The sequence below is a fragment of the Pyxicephalus adspersus genome, chromosome 5, assembly GCF_032062135.1.
Source record: "Pyxicephalus adspersus chromosome 5, UCB_Pads_2.0, whole genome shotgun sequence".
Taxonomy (NCBI): Eukaryota; Metazoa; Chordata; class Amphibia; order Anura; family Pyxicephalidae; genus Pyxicephalus; species Pyxicephalus adspersus.
The window spans coordinates 93603549-93622472 of record NC_092862.1 but is presented as its reverse complement, the minus strand read 5'-3'; the positions used below and the strand labels follow the sequence as shown (position 1 = coordinate 93622472).

The 18924-nt window shown below is 36.3% G+C and overlaps 1 protein-coding gene across 2 annotated transcripts in view; it reads right to left on the bottom strand.

Annotated features, from left to right (window-relative positions):
* Positions 1 to 18924, bottom strand: part of AVL9 (AVL9 cell migration associated) — a 43686-nt gene that overhangs the window by 18742 nt on the left and 6020 nt on the right. For both annotated transcript variants that reach the window (XM_072412151.1, XM_072412150.1), the window contains exons 3-12: positions 14629 to 14749; positions 11393 to 11478; positions 10331 to 10402; positions 9238 to 9327; positions 7899 to 7965; positions 6220 to 6260; positions 5190 to 5228; positions 4680 to 4749; positions 3896 to 4413; positions 3015 to 3149 (exon numbers count right to left, since the gene is read on the bottom strand). In XM_072412151.1, the coding sequence (XP_072268252.1) occupies positions 3015 to 3149; positions 3896 to 4413; positions 4680 to 4749; positions 5190 to 5228; positions 6220 to 6260; positions 7899 to 7965; positions 9238 to 9327; positions 10331 to 10402; positions 11393 to 11478; positions 14629 to 14749 (1239 nt within the window). The remainder of the gene's footprint in view (positions 1 to 3014; positions 3150 to 3895; positions 4414 to 4679; positions 4750 to 5189; positions 5229 to 6219; positions 6261 to 7898; positions 7966 to 9237; positions 9328 to 10330; positions 10403 to 11392; positions 11479 to 14628; positions 14750 to 18924) is intronic.

Here is an 18924-nt window from a genome sequence, read left to right as displayed (position 1 = left end):
ATTTTTTTTAAATATATTAATAGCAAAAAGATCAGATCTGAGCATTTAGGCCCCTTAAAGGATGTCTCTTGGCTGGGTACACAAAGGAAAATGGCAGAGAGCAAGTCCAAATTAATAATAGCATTGTCACTGACTTAAATGAGTCACAACGGCTCAGAATGGATAAGATTGAGAAACAGCTAGGAAAAATTAAGGTTGACAAAACACCAGGACCTGATGGATTCATCAAAGAGCCTCAAAGAGGTAAGCTTGGGTAATTCAAAGCCATTATTTCTAAATTTTAAAGACTCTTTAGTAACTGACAAGGTACCAATGCATTGGCGTAAGGTCAATGTGGTTCCTATCTTCAAAAAGGGAGCAAAGCCATTACCAGGTAACTACAGACCGGTTAGTTTAACGTCCATAGTTGGAAAGGTCCTAGAGAGTTTCACAAAGAACCACATAGAGGAGTTTCTGCTAGAAAATAATAAAAGTGATAGTCAGCATGGCTTCAAAAAAGACAGAAGTTGTCAAACAAATTTACTCTCTTTTTATGAGGAAGTAAGTAAACAGGTAGACAGTGGAGTAGCAGTTGATATAGTGTATTTGGACTTTGCTAAAGCATTTGACACTGTACCCCACAGACGGTTAATATGCAAGTTAGGGTCGGTAGGTTTAGAAAAATCAATCTGTACATGGATAGAGAACGGGCATAAAGACTGCATCCAGAGAGCTGTAATTATTGATTCAAACTCTGAATGGTCTAAGGTTGTTAGTGGTGTACCCCATGGTTCAGTGTTGGGACCTTCACTGTTTAACATCTAAATGATATAGAGTTTGGGATTAAAAGTACCACTTCTGTGTTTGCAGATGACACCAAACTATGTAATGGAATTATGTCCATACAAGATGTTTATATTCTACAAGCAGACCTGGATGTACTGTTTGATTGGGCAGTCAAGTGGTAAATGACATTTATTAGATAAATGTAGATATGCACTTGGGAGGTAACATGCATGCTTCATACTGTCTAGGGGGAATACACTTAGGGGAAAAAGAAATGGAAAAGGATCTGGGGGTTCTGGTAGACTTAACAGCATGCAATGCCAAGCTGCAATACCCAAATCTAGCAAAAGTACTTTCTTGTACTAAAAGAGTAATATTAAACTGCAGGGATGGAGACATAATCCTGCCCCTGTACAAAGCATTGGTCAGACCACATCTGGAATATGCAGTCCAGTTTTTGGGCACCAGTTCACGAAAAGGACATTGTGGAATTGAAGGAACGGAGGCGCTCAGCTATGAGGAGAGGTTAGCTGAACTGAATTTATTCTCCCTTGAGAAGAGACGTTTAAGGGGCGATATGATCACCCTGTATAAATATATAAATGGTGCATATAGAAAACTCTCTTCCCCATTATTCACTTTGGAATCATTACAAAGAACAAGAGGGCACTCTTTGCGTCTGGAGGAAAAGAAGTTTAAGTTCCGGATAAGGAAGCTTCACTGTAAGGTCTGTGAAAATGTGGAATCAGCTCCCTCAGGAAGTAGTTTCAGCAACTACTATAGATTGCTTTAAGAAAAAGCTGGATGTTTTTCTAAAAGCACAGAATATATTTTAATATCTTTATTAAGTTTTTCATTCTCAAACAAAAAAAAAACAATACATATGATTTCTTTATACAGGTAAAAAAAACTATTCATTCTACTCAGAATATAACTGGGTATTAAGGCTTTAAAGTAAAAACAAAAAACAAAACTGTTGATCCAGGGAACATCCGATTGCCTCATGGAATCAGGAAGAATTTTTTTCCCCTGTTGAAGCAAACTGTACCAGGGTTTTTTTTTGCCTTCCTCTGGACCAACTATGTCCATGGTGTTTTATATCTTCGATATGTTTATTTCCCTAGTGGTTGAACTTACGTATTTTTTCAACCTAACCTACCACGTAACTATGTAAGGTGATCGTGCAACCCAGTTGACCTATTCCTGAAACCTGTTTTTAAATATGGTTCTGTTCCTAGAAGAAGGATAATGCTATGTGCAGCACCCCATGTCTATTCACCTGTGCAACCACTTCAAGTAGGGTGGGGAAGTTACCTGTAAGCATTGCTGAAGTATAGTAAGAACAAGAAAATTAAACCTCTCATCCAGATTTTTGCCTGGAATATAACTGTGCTCTTCCTAGAACTATGGCAATACTGGGAACAATTAATAACAGTTTAAATGATACAACCACAGAGGGATTTGTTTTTCCATTAAAGAGGAAAGTGATTGTGAGTCACCCCATCCTATTGTTATCAATATTTGTCAATTATTGTCTGGAAAGACTGTCTTTCCACAAAATTATTTGTATGCATTTTTCCATTAAAAAGTCAGTTAAGACAGTACACGACAAGTACAATAAATACAAAAAGTATATTGAAAGGCAACGTATATGACAAACTTTTTTGTAAAACGTGCCATATATACCTAAATTCTATGGTTTTTTTTAATGTGCCAACACTGGTATGTGTAATAAATGCCATATCCTACCTACCTATCCAACCCCTAGGTACCATGGCCCTTATTTATTAAAATGTTAAGCAAGAATTATGTGTGTTGTCCCTACTCAATTGACATTTGTATTAAAATTTCACTACTTTTTTAAAAAAATATCAATAATATTCCAACTAGGATAATCCAGCCTGTTTCTGTTTGACACTGTTTATCTGTGCTAGGTGTTGGTGCGAGCCTAATCTTTGCTAGTAAAGGAGCCTTTAAAAAGTCAGGCAATTGCGCAATTTGGCTTTTTAAGAAAACAAGATCATATCCTCTAATATGCCAGCTTGGAATAAACTAAATTTGTTTCTAATCCAAATCTTCTTAATGCGATGACACTTAGATCTTTTTGATTCAGCAAGTTGCCATACGGTCAGTATACACAGACTGGGTCTCAAGGAAGGTATGTTTTTGCATAAAGTGATTGAGATAGAAACAGGAAGGTCTAACATCCAACATCTTTCTATTGAGCTAACATTTAGGCAATAACTTACTTCAACAATGGCATCACTTAAGTGTTTCTGTTGTCGAAAAAGAATGTTGGTAGCTCCTGCCACAAAACCACGTATGCTGACATCAGAGAGTAGATGATGCTGCTGCAGGGCCATATACGGTAAACACAGGTAACCCTAAAATGGATCGTAAAAAATGCAATTTACTGCAATTATTTTTTTGGTTCTTGCACCTTATAATATATTATGTTTTTCCCATTTTTTTTAGGGTATGAACAATGGAGAAGATCTTTAATGAATTTTCAGTTGGGTTCTGCTTCAGATCTAATAATCAATTCATTTTCTGACATTATGGTTTATCATTCAGGGCAAGCCATATAAAATGATTTATTATAGTGGTTATTCTACTGGTTTATGACATGTACTGAATATTATACCAAACCAAAAAGATAAGTAAAAAACAAGTGTCAATTTTGAGCATATTAGGGAATTAGGCATACAAGTAACACTTGTTTCTTTGGTTTGCTTTCATTGATATAGTCATGTTTTAAACTACCTCAGATTCATTCAGTTTCTTTTAATACTGCTTTTCTAAACTATGTCAGGATCAACAAGCTTTAATCTGTGGTTAATAACAAAATACATTAGGGTGAATTGGTTAAGTAAAGTAATTCCTTTATACAAAAATGATACTATTCACTAGGCAGGCTATGCTCCCTGTATGCACCTCAAGGCTTTATTTTTTTGATTTTCTGAAAGCATACAGCATTCCAATGCTAGAATGGTAAAGTTATTGTAATATTTTTGTGTGTTTTACTGCTGTGCTAAACGGACCTTATTTGTGAAGGACATAAAACATTTATGTTATTACATGGGTTATGGGAGTCAGTTTCAAAGGAAGCACACACATACAGTATACTGACCTTGGTAAAAATTGCTAAAGGCATTCCATACTTGTCCTCTTCTAGACCAGATATCAGTCCAGGAACAAATACTGCTTGGCCTGCTTTTGACTGAGGCTGAACAGTAATAGGAACACTTCCTGATGTTAATGTGTCCTTTCTGAGAGTTTCAGATTGCCCTGGGCCCAAATTCCATACTTCCACTTCATCTGCTGTCATACATTCTTCTAGGATGCTTGGATCTAGCGTTTCCCAGTCACTTTCAACAGATTCAGGAGATGTGTGAGATGGAGGCTTCAGATGTTCAACGCTACCATTTAAGTCTACTCCAGAGTCAGAAATTTGTCTTTCTGATGTCCTGTCCTTAAAAAAATGTTCATTTTTATATTCACTGTTCTCATTTTTGGTATCCAGGCTTTCAGAGGAAGCTGCAGTAAAACAGTTCTGAGATGTTGGAGCTGAAGAAAATTCCCCTTCATCTGCAATGCTTTGTCGGGGCCTGTACTGAGAACTGTCTGTAAGTCCATGCTCAAGCATGCCTTTAAGTTTAAAAAAGAAAAAAAAAGTAATACATAATCAAGGCATCTAAATTTATTATAATCATTATACAAGTCTACCTTGTCATGACAATTTGTTTTATATTTTTTTTTATAGTTCCTAACCTTTATTATTATTATTATTATTATTAAACAGGAACCTTGACAATATTCTACAATAACACAACAATTAATTGATATTCTAAAATATCTAACACTATATAACAAAACACTTGCAGGAGGAGAAAAACTATTTAAATAGTTCTCACCTGGGAAAAGTGATAAGACAGTCATCAATGCACCCACTAATCTATGAACAGGAGAGACATAAAACAGGACCTAAAAAAGACATCAAAGAAGATTCATAGGGATTGGTCAGTTAATGGCTGATCACATTTCATTTCAGATTTACTAGCAGACCTGTCAGTGTGAACACACTTTGTGCTTTTGTCAATGGGCAAATACTGCATGTTTTTATATTAGTTTAAGATGCCTCTTAGATCTTCCAAAATGCATTGCAGGGATATGACTTGTATTTGACTTGCTTTAAGTTGCTTTTCTGTTCCCATTGACTTTTATAAGGGGGGATTCAACTTTTACATATGTATTTACATATGTCAAAGTATGACACACTTTGAGTATGTTTTTATTATATACATACATTGAAGATAAAAGTTCAATACTTTATAACACATATCACAATGGCAAAATACGACTTTGGTATTTACCAATATAAAAATTTGTAAAGCACATTAAATGTAATAGAAAAAGAAACCTACCTTTTTCTCAAGAAGTATCAGTTTAAACAAAATTAAAACCTGTGAGCAAACATATTAAAAGTTTATTATTATAGTAAATGAAACATAATTATATATGTCTAATAATGTACAGTTCTACCTTACATTAAACATAAACTGAATGAATAATCTTTAACATTGCTAAGTAGTTGGCAATTGTTGACGACATAAAAATTAAAACCTGCCTGTGCGATTTCCAGCTTATTGCACTAATTGCCCAAAAGGGATGTAATATTTCCATTAAAGGACATTTCCAGATAAAAGTTTAAAAAGACAAAAGCATATATAATAAACATATATAACATTTATTTTAAAAATTGTATTTTTGAAGATTATTTGTACACATTTTTAAAACAAGTACGAATGTTTTTGTTTTGTTTTTTTATTTACTGACTTTAATTTATACAATTTTTTAAAAATTAGGTTTAGTTCTGCATAAGGAAGGAGAGTTCAACAGTAGTAAACTCAATAATTCTCTCAGTACATGATAACCTACAGCCTATCAGCAAAAGGCTGATAAGCAAATATAAACAATGTACAGAAGAAAGGATGTGGACAGAATAACTGTCTCATGTGTCATAGGTGCACACTGCACTACAGTCATTACCTCTCATCTCTGAATTTAGTTGGTGGGAGGGTCAATCAAATGTGACATTGTGACGCCCATAGTGGGAAGAATAATATTTGTCAGAAGGCATATCAACATCCCTGACTTACAGTGGAATGTGTCTACATGAAAATGGACAGGACTTCTAAATGGCGAGCAGTTGAACTACAAGGCATGTAAGGTCCTGGCTGTTGAAAGATGCATAGCCACAGCAAAGCACAGGTACACAATGGACTTTAAGCAAGTAAAGTTTAGTTACAAAGATAATACCTATAATTTATTCATCATGAACTTGCCTGGTTCAAATGTAGATTTAGTTGGGGAATAACATATATGACAATCATTTATACAGGTACACATTTGTTTAGCAACAAAATGGTCTTACACACTATAATGATGGCTTACCTTATGCCTAAACTGAAGCACCAGGTCACGCGGAGATAGGCCTACAAATGATATGCATTTATTATTTTAAATAAAAGTTCTCTTTTGTTTCTCTACACAGTATTTTATTTGTGCCTATTTTTTTGTAGATATGTGTAGTCTTAGCACAGCGTTTGTCATCAGTAACCATAAGCAATGTATACTTGTAGTACACTAATGCTAAGGCTACACACACACACACACACACACACACACACACACGTCAGATACACCTTGTAAATACCTTCCATTTCATTAAAGAATATTGTACGAAGATAAGAAATGATTTAATAACAATTCTTTAAAACCTTAGTGTAACACACCAAAATGTATTGCAATAACTTAATGCAACACACATTGCAATGAAAATTAATTTAGTCTCTACATGTATGAACTGTAAAGCTGCAATTGATTGTATATTTGTTTATGATTAGTTATCCCCTAGAGGATAAGTGCTCTTGATAACTAAGGAACTGTAAAGGGGGAGGGGTAGTTTGGTTAGTGTAAAGGAGGGAGAATAAACACATTGTGGAAAAGTGCACTTAGTGGTAGCTGCATTTGTTTTTATTTCTTAAACCATGTTAAGTACATGTTTGGCATGTACAAAAAATATATGTGTATCCTGGAAGAATCCACTGTCCTTGTCAGATATGAGCTGCACTTAAAGTTAAACTGTATTATCCTTGCTCTGTAAATCATCAATCTCTATATCCCCATGTATTGGAGATGAATAAAGGCAGAAATGTATGTAGTCCACCGTGGGAACAACCATGGCTCCTTCCATAAATATGTTGTAAAAGTGAATGTAGCCATTAACTTCTACTTTGGCATAAAGTATGTTATTTGGAGGAGTACAGGTAAATTAAAAAAAAAAAAAGGTTTAAAAACAAATAAATACGGCCTCCACATCTAGTTGCTGGGGCAAGCTGCAATCAATTTAGTTTGTTTTAAATACATTTTAAAACACGTGGAAATATTTAGTGAAAAAACGAATGGCAAATTTTTGTAACCGACAACACACTGCTTAATGCTGCATCCCATATTTTATACGAATGTCACAAATGATGCTAAAAAAAAAAAAAAAACACACACTAATGTAAAGTATTTATATTTGTATATACACATAGTGTATGGCCACTCTTGTACAGCTTCCTTAATACAGTTATTCACTGCAGAAACTGTAGCCGAAAAAGGAGAAGAAAATAATCATTAACTGTACAATATAAATTACAATAAAAGCAGAACAGGGTGCGGCAGGAAACATTAGCATTCCTGCAATAAAACTGACAGTGGTTTGTGTAACACAGACACAAGAGATTAAAACATTTATCAGAAACAGATAATTTTGCCTAAATAAGGTATGTAGGGATTGAGAAATGTTTCTTTTCAGAGGCTATAGGTGCTAATTTAACAGGAAAAACAAAAAATAATAGCTTTGTATCTATTGGGTATTTTTAGCTATTTTGTGCAGACAGCTGAACTAGCAGAAAAGTTATTGTTTCTGGTAAATTCAACTATTTATATATGTTCTTATCAGATATAACAAAATGCTTGCAATTGTTTTTTAAACAAGTCAAAAAGGAACAAATAAGAAGTTCATGGTTAGGGTTTACATACAATGTAAGCAAGCATCCTTAAACAGGGTAAACAGAATAACTTACCAAGATATAACTGTGATCCTTCTAATGTACTCCCTGAAAATGAGCTATTCATATGTTCATAGAGTTCCTACAAAGATAAATTGTTTTACGTTATATGCAGAAAATTAGTTTGAGTGTTCTGACTTGGGTTCAGGGTAAATATAAAAGTAAATGCTAATTAGAACAGTTGATAATGCCTGACAATTCACTATCATTTTATGTCTCCCATTTATGGTTGCAATGATTACTTCAACAACTGGCAGATATCAAAAAACGTTTAATGTATCTAAACACAAAATGTAATATTATGCAACTTACCAGTTCTTAGGTACTTGCACAGTGTTAATTACAAAAATTTGCTAAATTATGTAATAATGGTGTTATAAATAAATAATTATGTTGCTACATTTTTTTTGACTTTTACATTTATCAAGTGCATTTGGCTAGTTTTAAGCTTTAAATGAATGAGCACCTGAATCTATCAGCTTTACATAACCTCCTATACAACATGCCTTACAATTGAGGAGGTAGAGACAACACTGCCAGCCACACAGGCTCTATAAAAGTGAATCATGCCGTCAATCGAATAATTCTAGCCTGTTAACAAGAGAAAAGCAGAAAGATGACTTCTGATTAGATAGTGTATTAAAATCACTGCAACGATGAATGATGGGGTGATTTTGCTGGCTTGGGAACTTAGCTGTAATGTAAACTGCAGTGCAGAAACCAAAGGTCATCAATTTTTCAGTCCTAATACTGGTCTTTAAGGTGTCCATTAACCCCCCTGGGAGTCTTATTATGTCTGTATTTTTATGTCAAAAGTGGTACATTGTTTTGCGTGGAAATTTGTTGTTTAATATTTTAGGCCTGTAATTCTTAGGCATAACTCCCGGGTATGTTAATGTTTGAAACACAAATCATAATATTAAATAATTATAAATTATTTTATAAATAATTTTTATATAATACATAAATAATTTTTATAAATATAATCCTGTGAGGACGCCGCTGGATCGAGGGGAGGGGTAAGATTTTTTTCCTACCCCGAGTGTGGCTCAGGGTTACCGCTTTTGGTATGTAAAATTCACCAAGCCACACTAGGGAATAACGCCAAGGCAAGTTAAATGTAAATTTAAATCTTTTTTTGCTTTTTATCCCTCTATACATCACTACTGTGGCACTTCTCCAGTTGTTTCCCCATCTAGATTTCCTTTAATATATAGTAGGCAACATTAAAACAATCACAATGAAAATCTACCAGATAAACGACATTTAAAACTTTGGTTATACCAGACAAGAAAAAAAAACAAAATATAAGCACATTTGGCATCTTGCTATAGTTTGGGTGTGCACTACCTACCTTTAAAATTGATATCTGTGAAAAATCCTTCTCCTCAAAGTAAGCATGAGTGATTAACTGAAGTTTGGCTTGAAGTAATCCATATAGTGGCTGCAAGGGAAAAAAAAACATGTAAAAAAAAAAAAATACTAACAAAATTTTACTCATATACATGCAGAATTATAGGCAATGTCAGAATTGAAGATAGGTTTTATAAACTCTTCAGAAAAAAATGTGTTACACTAAGGGCAGTTTAAGACCTGAAGCAGCATCAAGGGATACCACCCAGGTCAAGTTGGTTCAAGGAAGAGGTAACAGCACCCCAGCCTCACTGTAAGTAGTTCAACTGTTCATTGTTATTTTATTCACACATCAATGTTTGGGCTGCGTGTGACTCCCAGGAAATCTGCTGCTCCCTATATCACCTGCTGGAGGCACTGTGTTCCAGAATTTCTTGTGTTTGCTTTAACTGGTAGCCAACAGGGGGATTGCTGCATGTTCAAGCCCTAACTAAGCAACACCTGTACCTCGTTAACAGAAGACCTAATATAATCTGCCATGCATGTTTTCATAATGTGTGGGTATTTGCTATGAACCCATTGTAAATGGATGGAAGAACACAGATGTTCACTGAGTTGTTCCATAAAGCTGCAAATTACATGCACAAAGTAACTACTAATCATGGTACACTTTCAAGCATCTCCATGTAGTGAGAATAGAACCCCACTTCTTTAAGGTTGCCTACCCATTATACAACATGTTAAGCCAGCTCCTTCCTAACTGTTTATCTCATCCCACTCCCATGAACTCTATGGTTAGCCTATTATTTGTTTCCCTCCACCATCAACAGATTCTAATCTTGCTCCAGCCACCTATCATTATTACCTCCTGCGTAGTCGTTCGTTTCAATATCCAAAACTGTAAGAAAAAGTTTTCTATATTCCTGACAGTCTTATTTAGATTACACTTACACGTCTTGGAGTCTTTAGACCAAGTATATATATTAATTAAAGCCAAACCTTACTCTAATCTTCCTAGCAATACAACCCATGCAGCTGATGCTTTAATACAGATGAATCACTGCAAGTATTCTTTGGAAGCAGAAGTGTCTTACCAGCTGACTCAACACACAAACACTTTTTTGTACAGTTTCCCGGGTAACATCTGCTTGACGTACTTTCAAAGCCTGCAAAGCACAGAATACATCTCAATTATAAAATTACTTTCAAAGACTAAAGTAAATTTAAAAAAAAAAGAAAAACAGCAAAAGTTAAGTGGCAAGCTATAATAATATTAAATAAAGTAGACTGGTTTATACAGTTCAGGAACTGGAAGTTTACCACCTTAAAGCTTACCACAGTTTGCTTTAAAGACCTATGGATATTAGAAACAGAAAATGGCTATTTATTAATTTAATTAGCATGTTAATGAGAAGAAAAAGGAGGGACCAGAGAAGATGAAATATAAGCAGATTAAACATCAGCTTTGAAGGTGCTTTTCACACCATACACCGACACACATTCTCAGACACAGTTGTAACTTAGAATAATGTTCTTTATTTTTTTATTTTATTTTAAAAATCAAAAACATATTACACAGCACTGTACAATAAATGGGGACTGCAAGTAATAAACTTGCATATACAATAGGTACAAACTATGACACATATTAAAAGAGGAGGGCTCTGACCAATTGAGCTTACAGCCTAATAGATGGGGAGGATTAGTTTAAAAAAGATACGAGGAATAGAACTAGTTAACAGTTCAATGTTCTGAACTTCCTTAGAAGCTAGATAAAAATTGGTGAACATAGCGTATGTCTACGTAAAAACACTGAGACACACTAGGGATAAGTACAAAAAACAAAATTGGTGTGTATGTTGATGAAAACAAGCACGTTTTGAAAAAACCAAATTTATGGCTGCAAATGTGCAGTCACAAATACTTTCACTGCACTTTTCTCTGTTGAGCTGTGTACTATTTGTGTGTGGTTGCAGTTGATTAATTGATTATTGTTTAAAGGTTGGCATTTACACTGAATAAGCTTTTGAATTTAACCTAATTTGATTTTGAGTCTTTCGATTGACCCTTTACATAGTTATAAACATGGATTAGGCCCCTAGAAAACAAAGTTAGTGGATAAACATTACACAAATTATAAAACATAAAGGGAATACCTTTGCTTCAATCTGCCTGTAGCACGAGACTCCATAAACAGTCTTTCTTTCCCCACTTCTACCTGGGAGGTGAAAAAACACGGTGTCTACAAAAAGGAACACAATGTTTAGTCTCCAGAGCTTGGTTTACTAGAAAAAAAAATAGTTAAGTATATCTGAAGTGTTTTTTTTTTCATTATCCAATTTGTCTTTCTCTTCCTCTCCTTTAATTTCCTGCCCCTTTAAACACAACAGGTGAGAGACAAGGCACTAAAGTGCGAAAAATGCCCATTAGATAGGTGTCACTGAAACATGTATACCCATTGGAGGATTTCTTGCACTTTCTGTGGAATTCTGTGATGTTAATTAGAAGATCAACTCAGTAACATTGTTCTAAAACATAACACATATAGTAAAAATCTCCCAATGGGAGCCAAAATTTAGTAGTTTGCTAAACTTTAATACTTTCCCACTGATTACCAGGAAACAATTTAAAATAGCACCAAAGCCGCATTTCTGTGTTCCAGCGCCATTTTAAAATGCTGAATGCTTTCAGAGGCAGCATACAATTCAGCGCTAGGACTGTAAGTAGCAGCTGACCGAAGGGGTTCAGAGATCAGCCCGGATTCTAAGGGGGCAAAACCTCCTGCGATAACCATGCACAGAAGGAGATTTTTCTTATATGGGGGAAAAAAATTGCCCATCTCACACAGGCACAGTGAGATCCTCACTCTTTACTGCAGGCTACATCACCCTATATCGTGCCTGCAAAGTGCGAGATCGGGTGACGTAGGACGTAGGACGTAGGCAGAAGCAGGATGAAAGAAAGAAGATTGTGAATCCGCGCTGGGACGAAGACAGTTAGGGTAACAGGACGGCGCAGGACCCAAATCAGGAAACCGCCACAGGAATCAAGGGATATGCAAAAGTTAAGGTGATTTTTTTTTTTTTTTTAACACTGTGGATACAAAGAAAATATTGAGAGCATCAGAGATTTCAAGCCATAGTAGCTAACCTGAAAAAGGTGGAATAATCGAGCTTTGCGTTGCCACCAATGCAGCAACAAATCAATTTTCAAGAAATAAATATCAAATATATCAAAAATTTTAACACTATATCCAACCTGTTTTGTACTTTATAACTAGCATTTTGTTGCAGTTACATAGTTGTCGCATGTTGCTTACAAGGTTCTTACAGGGTATCAACAAAAATAAAAAACAACAGTAGCTTATAATCATAGCTTATAATAGTATAGGCTTACTCATGTCTTTATGTGATTTAAGATCTAGCTTTGCCCAAATAAAACTAAGTATTAAATGGAAAAAAAAACCCAAAAAGGTTATATTTCAAATTTACCACCTCCCTAGAAAACTGAAATACGAGGGGGTGCTGAGAAGTTCCTAGCTTTGCCCCCTTCCAGATGAAATAGAAATGAGTGTGGGGACATATGACAGCCTAATATCTTAGTATGTAACTAAGCAAATATCAGGTCCTTGCGATTCTTAAAATTGTTTCTTCTTTTAGTGAGAAACTATGATGGCAGAGGCACAAACAAGGCTCACGTCGTTGGAATTACGGGCCGTCAGGAATTTTTTGTTTCTCCAGGGAAAGTCAGCAAAGGACATTCACACTGAGATGTCACAAACACTGGGAGAAGTGTCCTTCCTACAGCACTGTCAAAACCTGGATATCTCGTTTCAAGACTGGGCATTTAACTGTTAAACATGAGCCCCGCAGTGGGCGCCCCCCAACCTCAACTGATCCGGCAACCTGCGATGCTGTCCATGAGCTGATTATTAAGGACCGGCAAATATCCACAAAAAAGATAGCCCAGATACTCGACATCTCACGGGAGCATGTTGAGTTTGTTATCACCAATATCCTAGACATGCGCAAGCTTCCAGCGAAGTTGGTGCTGAAATGTTTGAACGGTGATTAGAAGAAGGAACAAGTTGAAGCATCCAAAGCCGTTTTGTCACATTTTGAAGATGCACAGGACTTTTTGGCTAGGTTAGTGGCTGAGAATGAAACCTGGCTCCACATCTATGATCCTGAAACCAAGGAACAGTCAATGAAATGGCGCCACAGCGGGTCCCTGCGGACGAAGAAGTTCCGAACCCAGAAACCGGCCAAAAAAAAGCCATGGCGTCTGTTTTCTGGGACAAAGATGGTATTGTGTTATTTCATAACTCTGGCTCTCTTCTTTCTGGGCAAAGCCAGGAACTTCTCAGCATCCCCTCGTATATGTGAAGGAACTGGGTAATCAAATATGATCCAAAAAGTAGGGAGTTAAAAAAACAAAAAAAAATTATTTCAATCCTCTAAAATATACATACCAATTTTAAAATATATATATTCTATTGACTCATGCAATAGACAAGGTAAATCTCAAGTATGAAGGAGTCCAAAAAATAAAACAGTGATGTTTTTCAAGTCCTGAAGAATTTCGCAGGATAAACTTGCTTCTTCATGGAATATCGCACATGTACAGAAGTAGACTCAAAAAACTTGTATTTGGAAAGAGATAAAGACCCACATCCTTGGGACTCAGCTTGCACAACATGTAGGTTCTTAAAGTAAGTCTAGTGGATGGTCCAGTGATTTACACACCATAAACTGGATCAAAACCCTAAAGGTGTTAGAATGTGCATGTAGAGAAAAAAGCTTTAGCTGTTGGTAATAGCTCAAGTTAATCCCAAAGAGAATGATTGCAATGTCCCACCTTGCGATGTACATATACATATGTTGTGATGTAAGTTTTAAAGGATTAAAAAAAACGTTTTTTTTTTTTTTTTAAATGATTGTAGCACAATTCCCTAATTTTTGGGTCATATTTGTTTACTCAGTTCCTTCACATTTACCCTAAACAAAACTAGCCAACTCGTGTGTTATTTACTTACACCTGATTCTGGTTACTATGTGCTACTGTATAGAGCCACCTCACTTCTCTATTCTTCTACAAATCAGTGCGCCATGCGAGAAAAAAAGATAATGTAGCACCGTTAGTTTGTCAACCACAGTAAGGTGTTGTATCACATTCACAATTAAAAGAAGGGAATTGAAAGCTTAAGTGACAATATATTTAGGTACTTTACCTAATCAAACATTCCAACTTTAGTCAAACTCAAGATAAATATAGAAATTCAATTTGTCAAAACAATAAAGATTATTATCCTGTTTGTATTTCTGCTATTTTTGTATTATTAAATGAGGGTTAGTGAAACAAGATTCTATCAATAAATGATGTCTGTCATTACCTTCCTGGAAGTTGTGAGCACCATCTGGCAATGCAAGAAATGGCAGATACTTCCATTCCTCTGGTAAAATGTTGCTGTCATGTCCTTCGCCCGGTATCAAGGGTGGGTAGGAGAACTCTACCTGTACCATAAACATAAGTTATATGAAAAAATTAGGTTAGCCATTAAAACCCATTTTTATAACACACACACACATAAATAAAAAAATTAAAGTAGATCATAAATAAAGAGTGGACATTTGTTGCTTTACAGGCAACATCTAGAAATGTTAACTGTACTCATCAAGATGTACCTTTTATCTTGTATGTCTCTTGACAAACAATAGTGCAGTTTGTGACACATGGCTGCGCTTAAGCATTTTGATGCCTTGAGATTTACATCTATAAATCTGCAGTGAGAAATCATCAAAGGAATCTCAGTTAGGGCCCATTTAAACTTCTGTGCTGCAGTGACCAGGTGTATACAAAAAAGGTTTTAAATGCCAACCTGCAGCACTAAGGTATCATACCTACATTGCAATGTGCCAAAATGCATGGTAAGGCAAACATGTTGCCAAAGGGTACTTTGGCAGCTCATATGATTTCAACATGCTGCATTAAGACAACGCACATGGTCATGGGCTTTAAAGCACAGCAAAGATGGAAATTAGCCTTATGCTCTTCAGATTTTTTATGAAACTTGGTGTTGCCATTACTGTTCTGGTCACTGTTGCTGTTTTACAGGTTATCACTACAACTGATAACCTGTAGTGTATAGGTGTCCCTAAATCTCCTTCATGAATGATGATTATTCCAACTTACCAAGGGGGAATAAATATCCTACTGGTTTATAAGTTTATAAGTATAGAGTGAGTGAAGGGATGACCCTAAATGAATGTTGCTTGATCTACACTGTGCAATTAGCAATATGTCACGCACGGAATGACAGGACCACTAGGGGGTGCTACGGCTTGCACAGAGGTAGGGTGAGCCCTGAGAAGGGCCAAGGCCCAGACTCTAAGCAGTAACCAGGTCTTTTCCAGAGCCTCTGATGATGAGGATGTTGCACGGCTGGTCACTGCCAGGTTGCGGTCCTTGGGCACACCAAGGTGGGCAAAATAAGGTACCAAATCACAAAGCAGAAGGATAGTCGAGGAAGACCGGGGACGAGACAGGCAGCAAACAAAAGAGGTCAGGTCACACTCCAGGGGGAAGCAACAGGAGGAACACTGGCACAGCACAGAGAAGTTGGCTAGAAACCAAAAGACTGGACAACGAGGGATTAATGCAGGAGCTGGACAGAGGAAACACTGAATTAGCCAACAGGTGTACAGGAATTAGCTCAACAGATCTAGGGGCTCGGCACTAGTGATTGTCCAGGGGATTGGATAGAATTGATAAAGCTTTGAAACAGAGGCATGCCCAGAGTCAGAACTGCCCGCATGCATAGAAGGGAGGCGTCTGCTCTTTATTGAGGAAGAGGTAAGTGTGAGACAACATAGGAGTGTATTCTACTGTGGCACTGTACCATATCACCACATTTGGTTATTTTGTATAGAAACAGGTGGCTTGATTACTAGATAGGAGAAATTACAGAACTGCTAATAGTTTCACAGATAAAAATGATGCATATATAAACTTTTCCTACAGTTTTATCATTGTTATTACGCAGTATTTAAAGAGCGCCGGCATATTACACAGTGCTGTGCAGAGTCCATAGTCATGTCACTAGCTGTCACTCTAAAGGGCTCACAATCTAATATCCCAACCATAGTCATATGTCATTAACATAGTCTACGGTCAATGTTAGGCGGAAGCCAATTAACCTGACTGCATGTTTTTTTTTTTTAATACAAACTGATTAATGCAGATCATAATAAGACCATTACTTTATTCAAAAATATTCCAGATCTTGATTTGTTAATGCCTTGTGACTGAATTCTTGGGGACAGACCTACTTCATCAATGTATAGGTCAGCACTCTGGCGATTAAGTAAAATCCACAAAAGTCTTTAATTTGCAATGTGCCCTCAGGACAAGGTGGGCAAATTATCAGAACTTTTTTTTTTTTAGTGTTGTGATGTCTTGGCACCCTAGCCTTTCTATACGAAACTGTCTAAAGTTTTTGAGGGTGGATTTTCGATACAATGTAAATCAAAGTCATGCCATACTCAATAGCTATACTTGATACTGTTGATAACAAAAAAAATGGTAAAAAGACCATAATATCACCACAGACACATATGTACACATTCATATACAGCACGTGTATGGAGTATTGTTAATTCAGTTATTCAATTTAGTTATATTTATATTTGCAAATTGTTGGCAAATATCAAATAGCTATCAGAACTAATAACTTTGTCACTTTAATTTGTTTGCTATATTCACTGCACTCCTTCCTCTCTCTGAGACCGTTGTGGTAATATCTCTAAAGCTCATTTCCCTGTTCTGCCCACTTGTCATGATGATGTCATGCATGTGGGAATTTTATTCTTTCAGAAGCAATTTTCATTATGATACAGTGGAGTGCGGGATGAGTCTCTGGCTGAAGGGAGTGGGTGCGGTTCAACATATAACAATCCTATACAATTGTGAAGCCTGTAGGTGACACTGACAGCACAGAGTGTGTGCCTCATTTACATCTTTCTACTACTTGGTCATACAATTTGGGGTCATGTAAAAGGCTTGTGGATTTAATTGCACATAGAAACTCTCAATTCCAGGGCAGACACATGTTTCAAACCCAAGGAAACTAAATACACAAGAAAACCCTATTAAACACAGTATGGCATGCTGTGGGTCACAGAAAATGTGAGTACTTGGACACAATAAACTAAGACAAAGGATCCTGTGCCCTGACAGGTGGCAATTATGAAAGAGTTTAGCCATGATGGCCCTTCCACCTGTTACTTAGGAAACTGCAGACCCCTGGGAATTGTTCCCTTTATAAAGCAAGGTTTTCTAAATAAAAAGCCTCAGGGCACACCTTTTGTGATACTAAAAACAAACAAATGAATCCCACAATCTGCAAGAAAGAATTCTGGACAGAATTTGTACACCAAGGTTACATTTAAAAAAATAAGGATATATTAAGGATAGACTTTCCCAACCTTTCTACATGGGGGTACCTATATCTATAGTTATAATTACCATATCCAGAGCTCACAGGCAGCCGGAAGAATGTCACCCCTACATATAGTAAAAAAGATAATTTGTGTCACTTAAACTGACCTGCATAGCACAAACTTTTACTGCACAAGGAAACCCATAGCAAGCCCTGGAGGAACCCTAGTTGAGAAACAATGACATACTGCTTTTACTGTAGTTTGAGGACATGTTCTGTTGTTGGGCTAGTTTGACAAACCCTGGCCAGAGACAAATATTTCCAAGAATTAACACTAAAGTTGCCAGCCTAGCCTGTATTTTACACATTCACATGATAAAGAATGGAAGAGGAGGACTAGAATGTCAAGAAAAGACAAACAAAAACAAAACCTTGCATGTACTCCAAATTATCCAGTGAGGGGGCCTGGGACTCTCTAAACCCAAATCAAACCATGTATTTTCAACTTTGCAAAATAAACAAAAATATGGTAGGAAAGAAGTTACACAAAAAAAAACTTTTGAGAGAAAATGTATTAAATATAAATATTAAAACACTCAAAATACAAGACATACAACATTAAATTGGGGGCGGGGGGCTCTTGCTATAAACATGTGAATACAGCGGAGTCAGATTTGACCCTCCCTCCCACAGTGGCTGAAATTGGGAAAAACAAAGTGTGAACAATATTTACATTTTGCAATGAATAAAACACTATATTAAAATTGAATTGATAAAGAAAATCCCCCCCACCCCCGAGTTCTGCTTTAAGTTCACCACATTCGTTACACCTAAATTAGCTGGAAAAAAAAAAAGCTCAGAAAAAGAATTCCAGCAATTATCATATAATTAATCAGTTACATCAGACAAAAGAACAACATCCGGAGTGTTAAGAGCAGCATTGCTTGCTTCTTCTGTCATAGCTGTAAAATCATCTGTAATTATGGTAATAAAATGTTATTATTTGGAAGCTATGCTCCAAGCCTGTGCTATTGCCTCTGATAGCCTGTGCTATCAGAACAACAACAGAAATATCTGGGATCAAACTTAAGCTGCGTACACACTTGCAATTTTTGTCGTTGGAAAGGATCTTTCACGATCCTTTCCAACGACAAGGGTCTGCAAGATGCATGAACGATGCTTTACATACAGCACCGTTCATGCTCTATGGAGAGGGGAGGGGGAGAGCGACGGAGCGGCACCCTGCTGCGC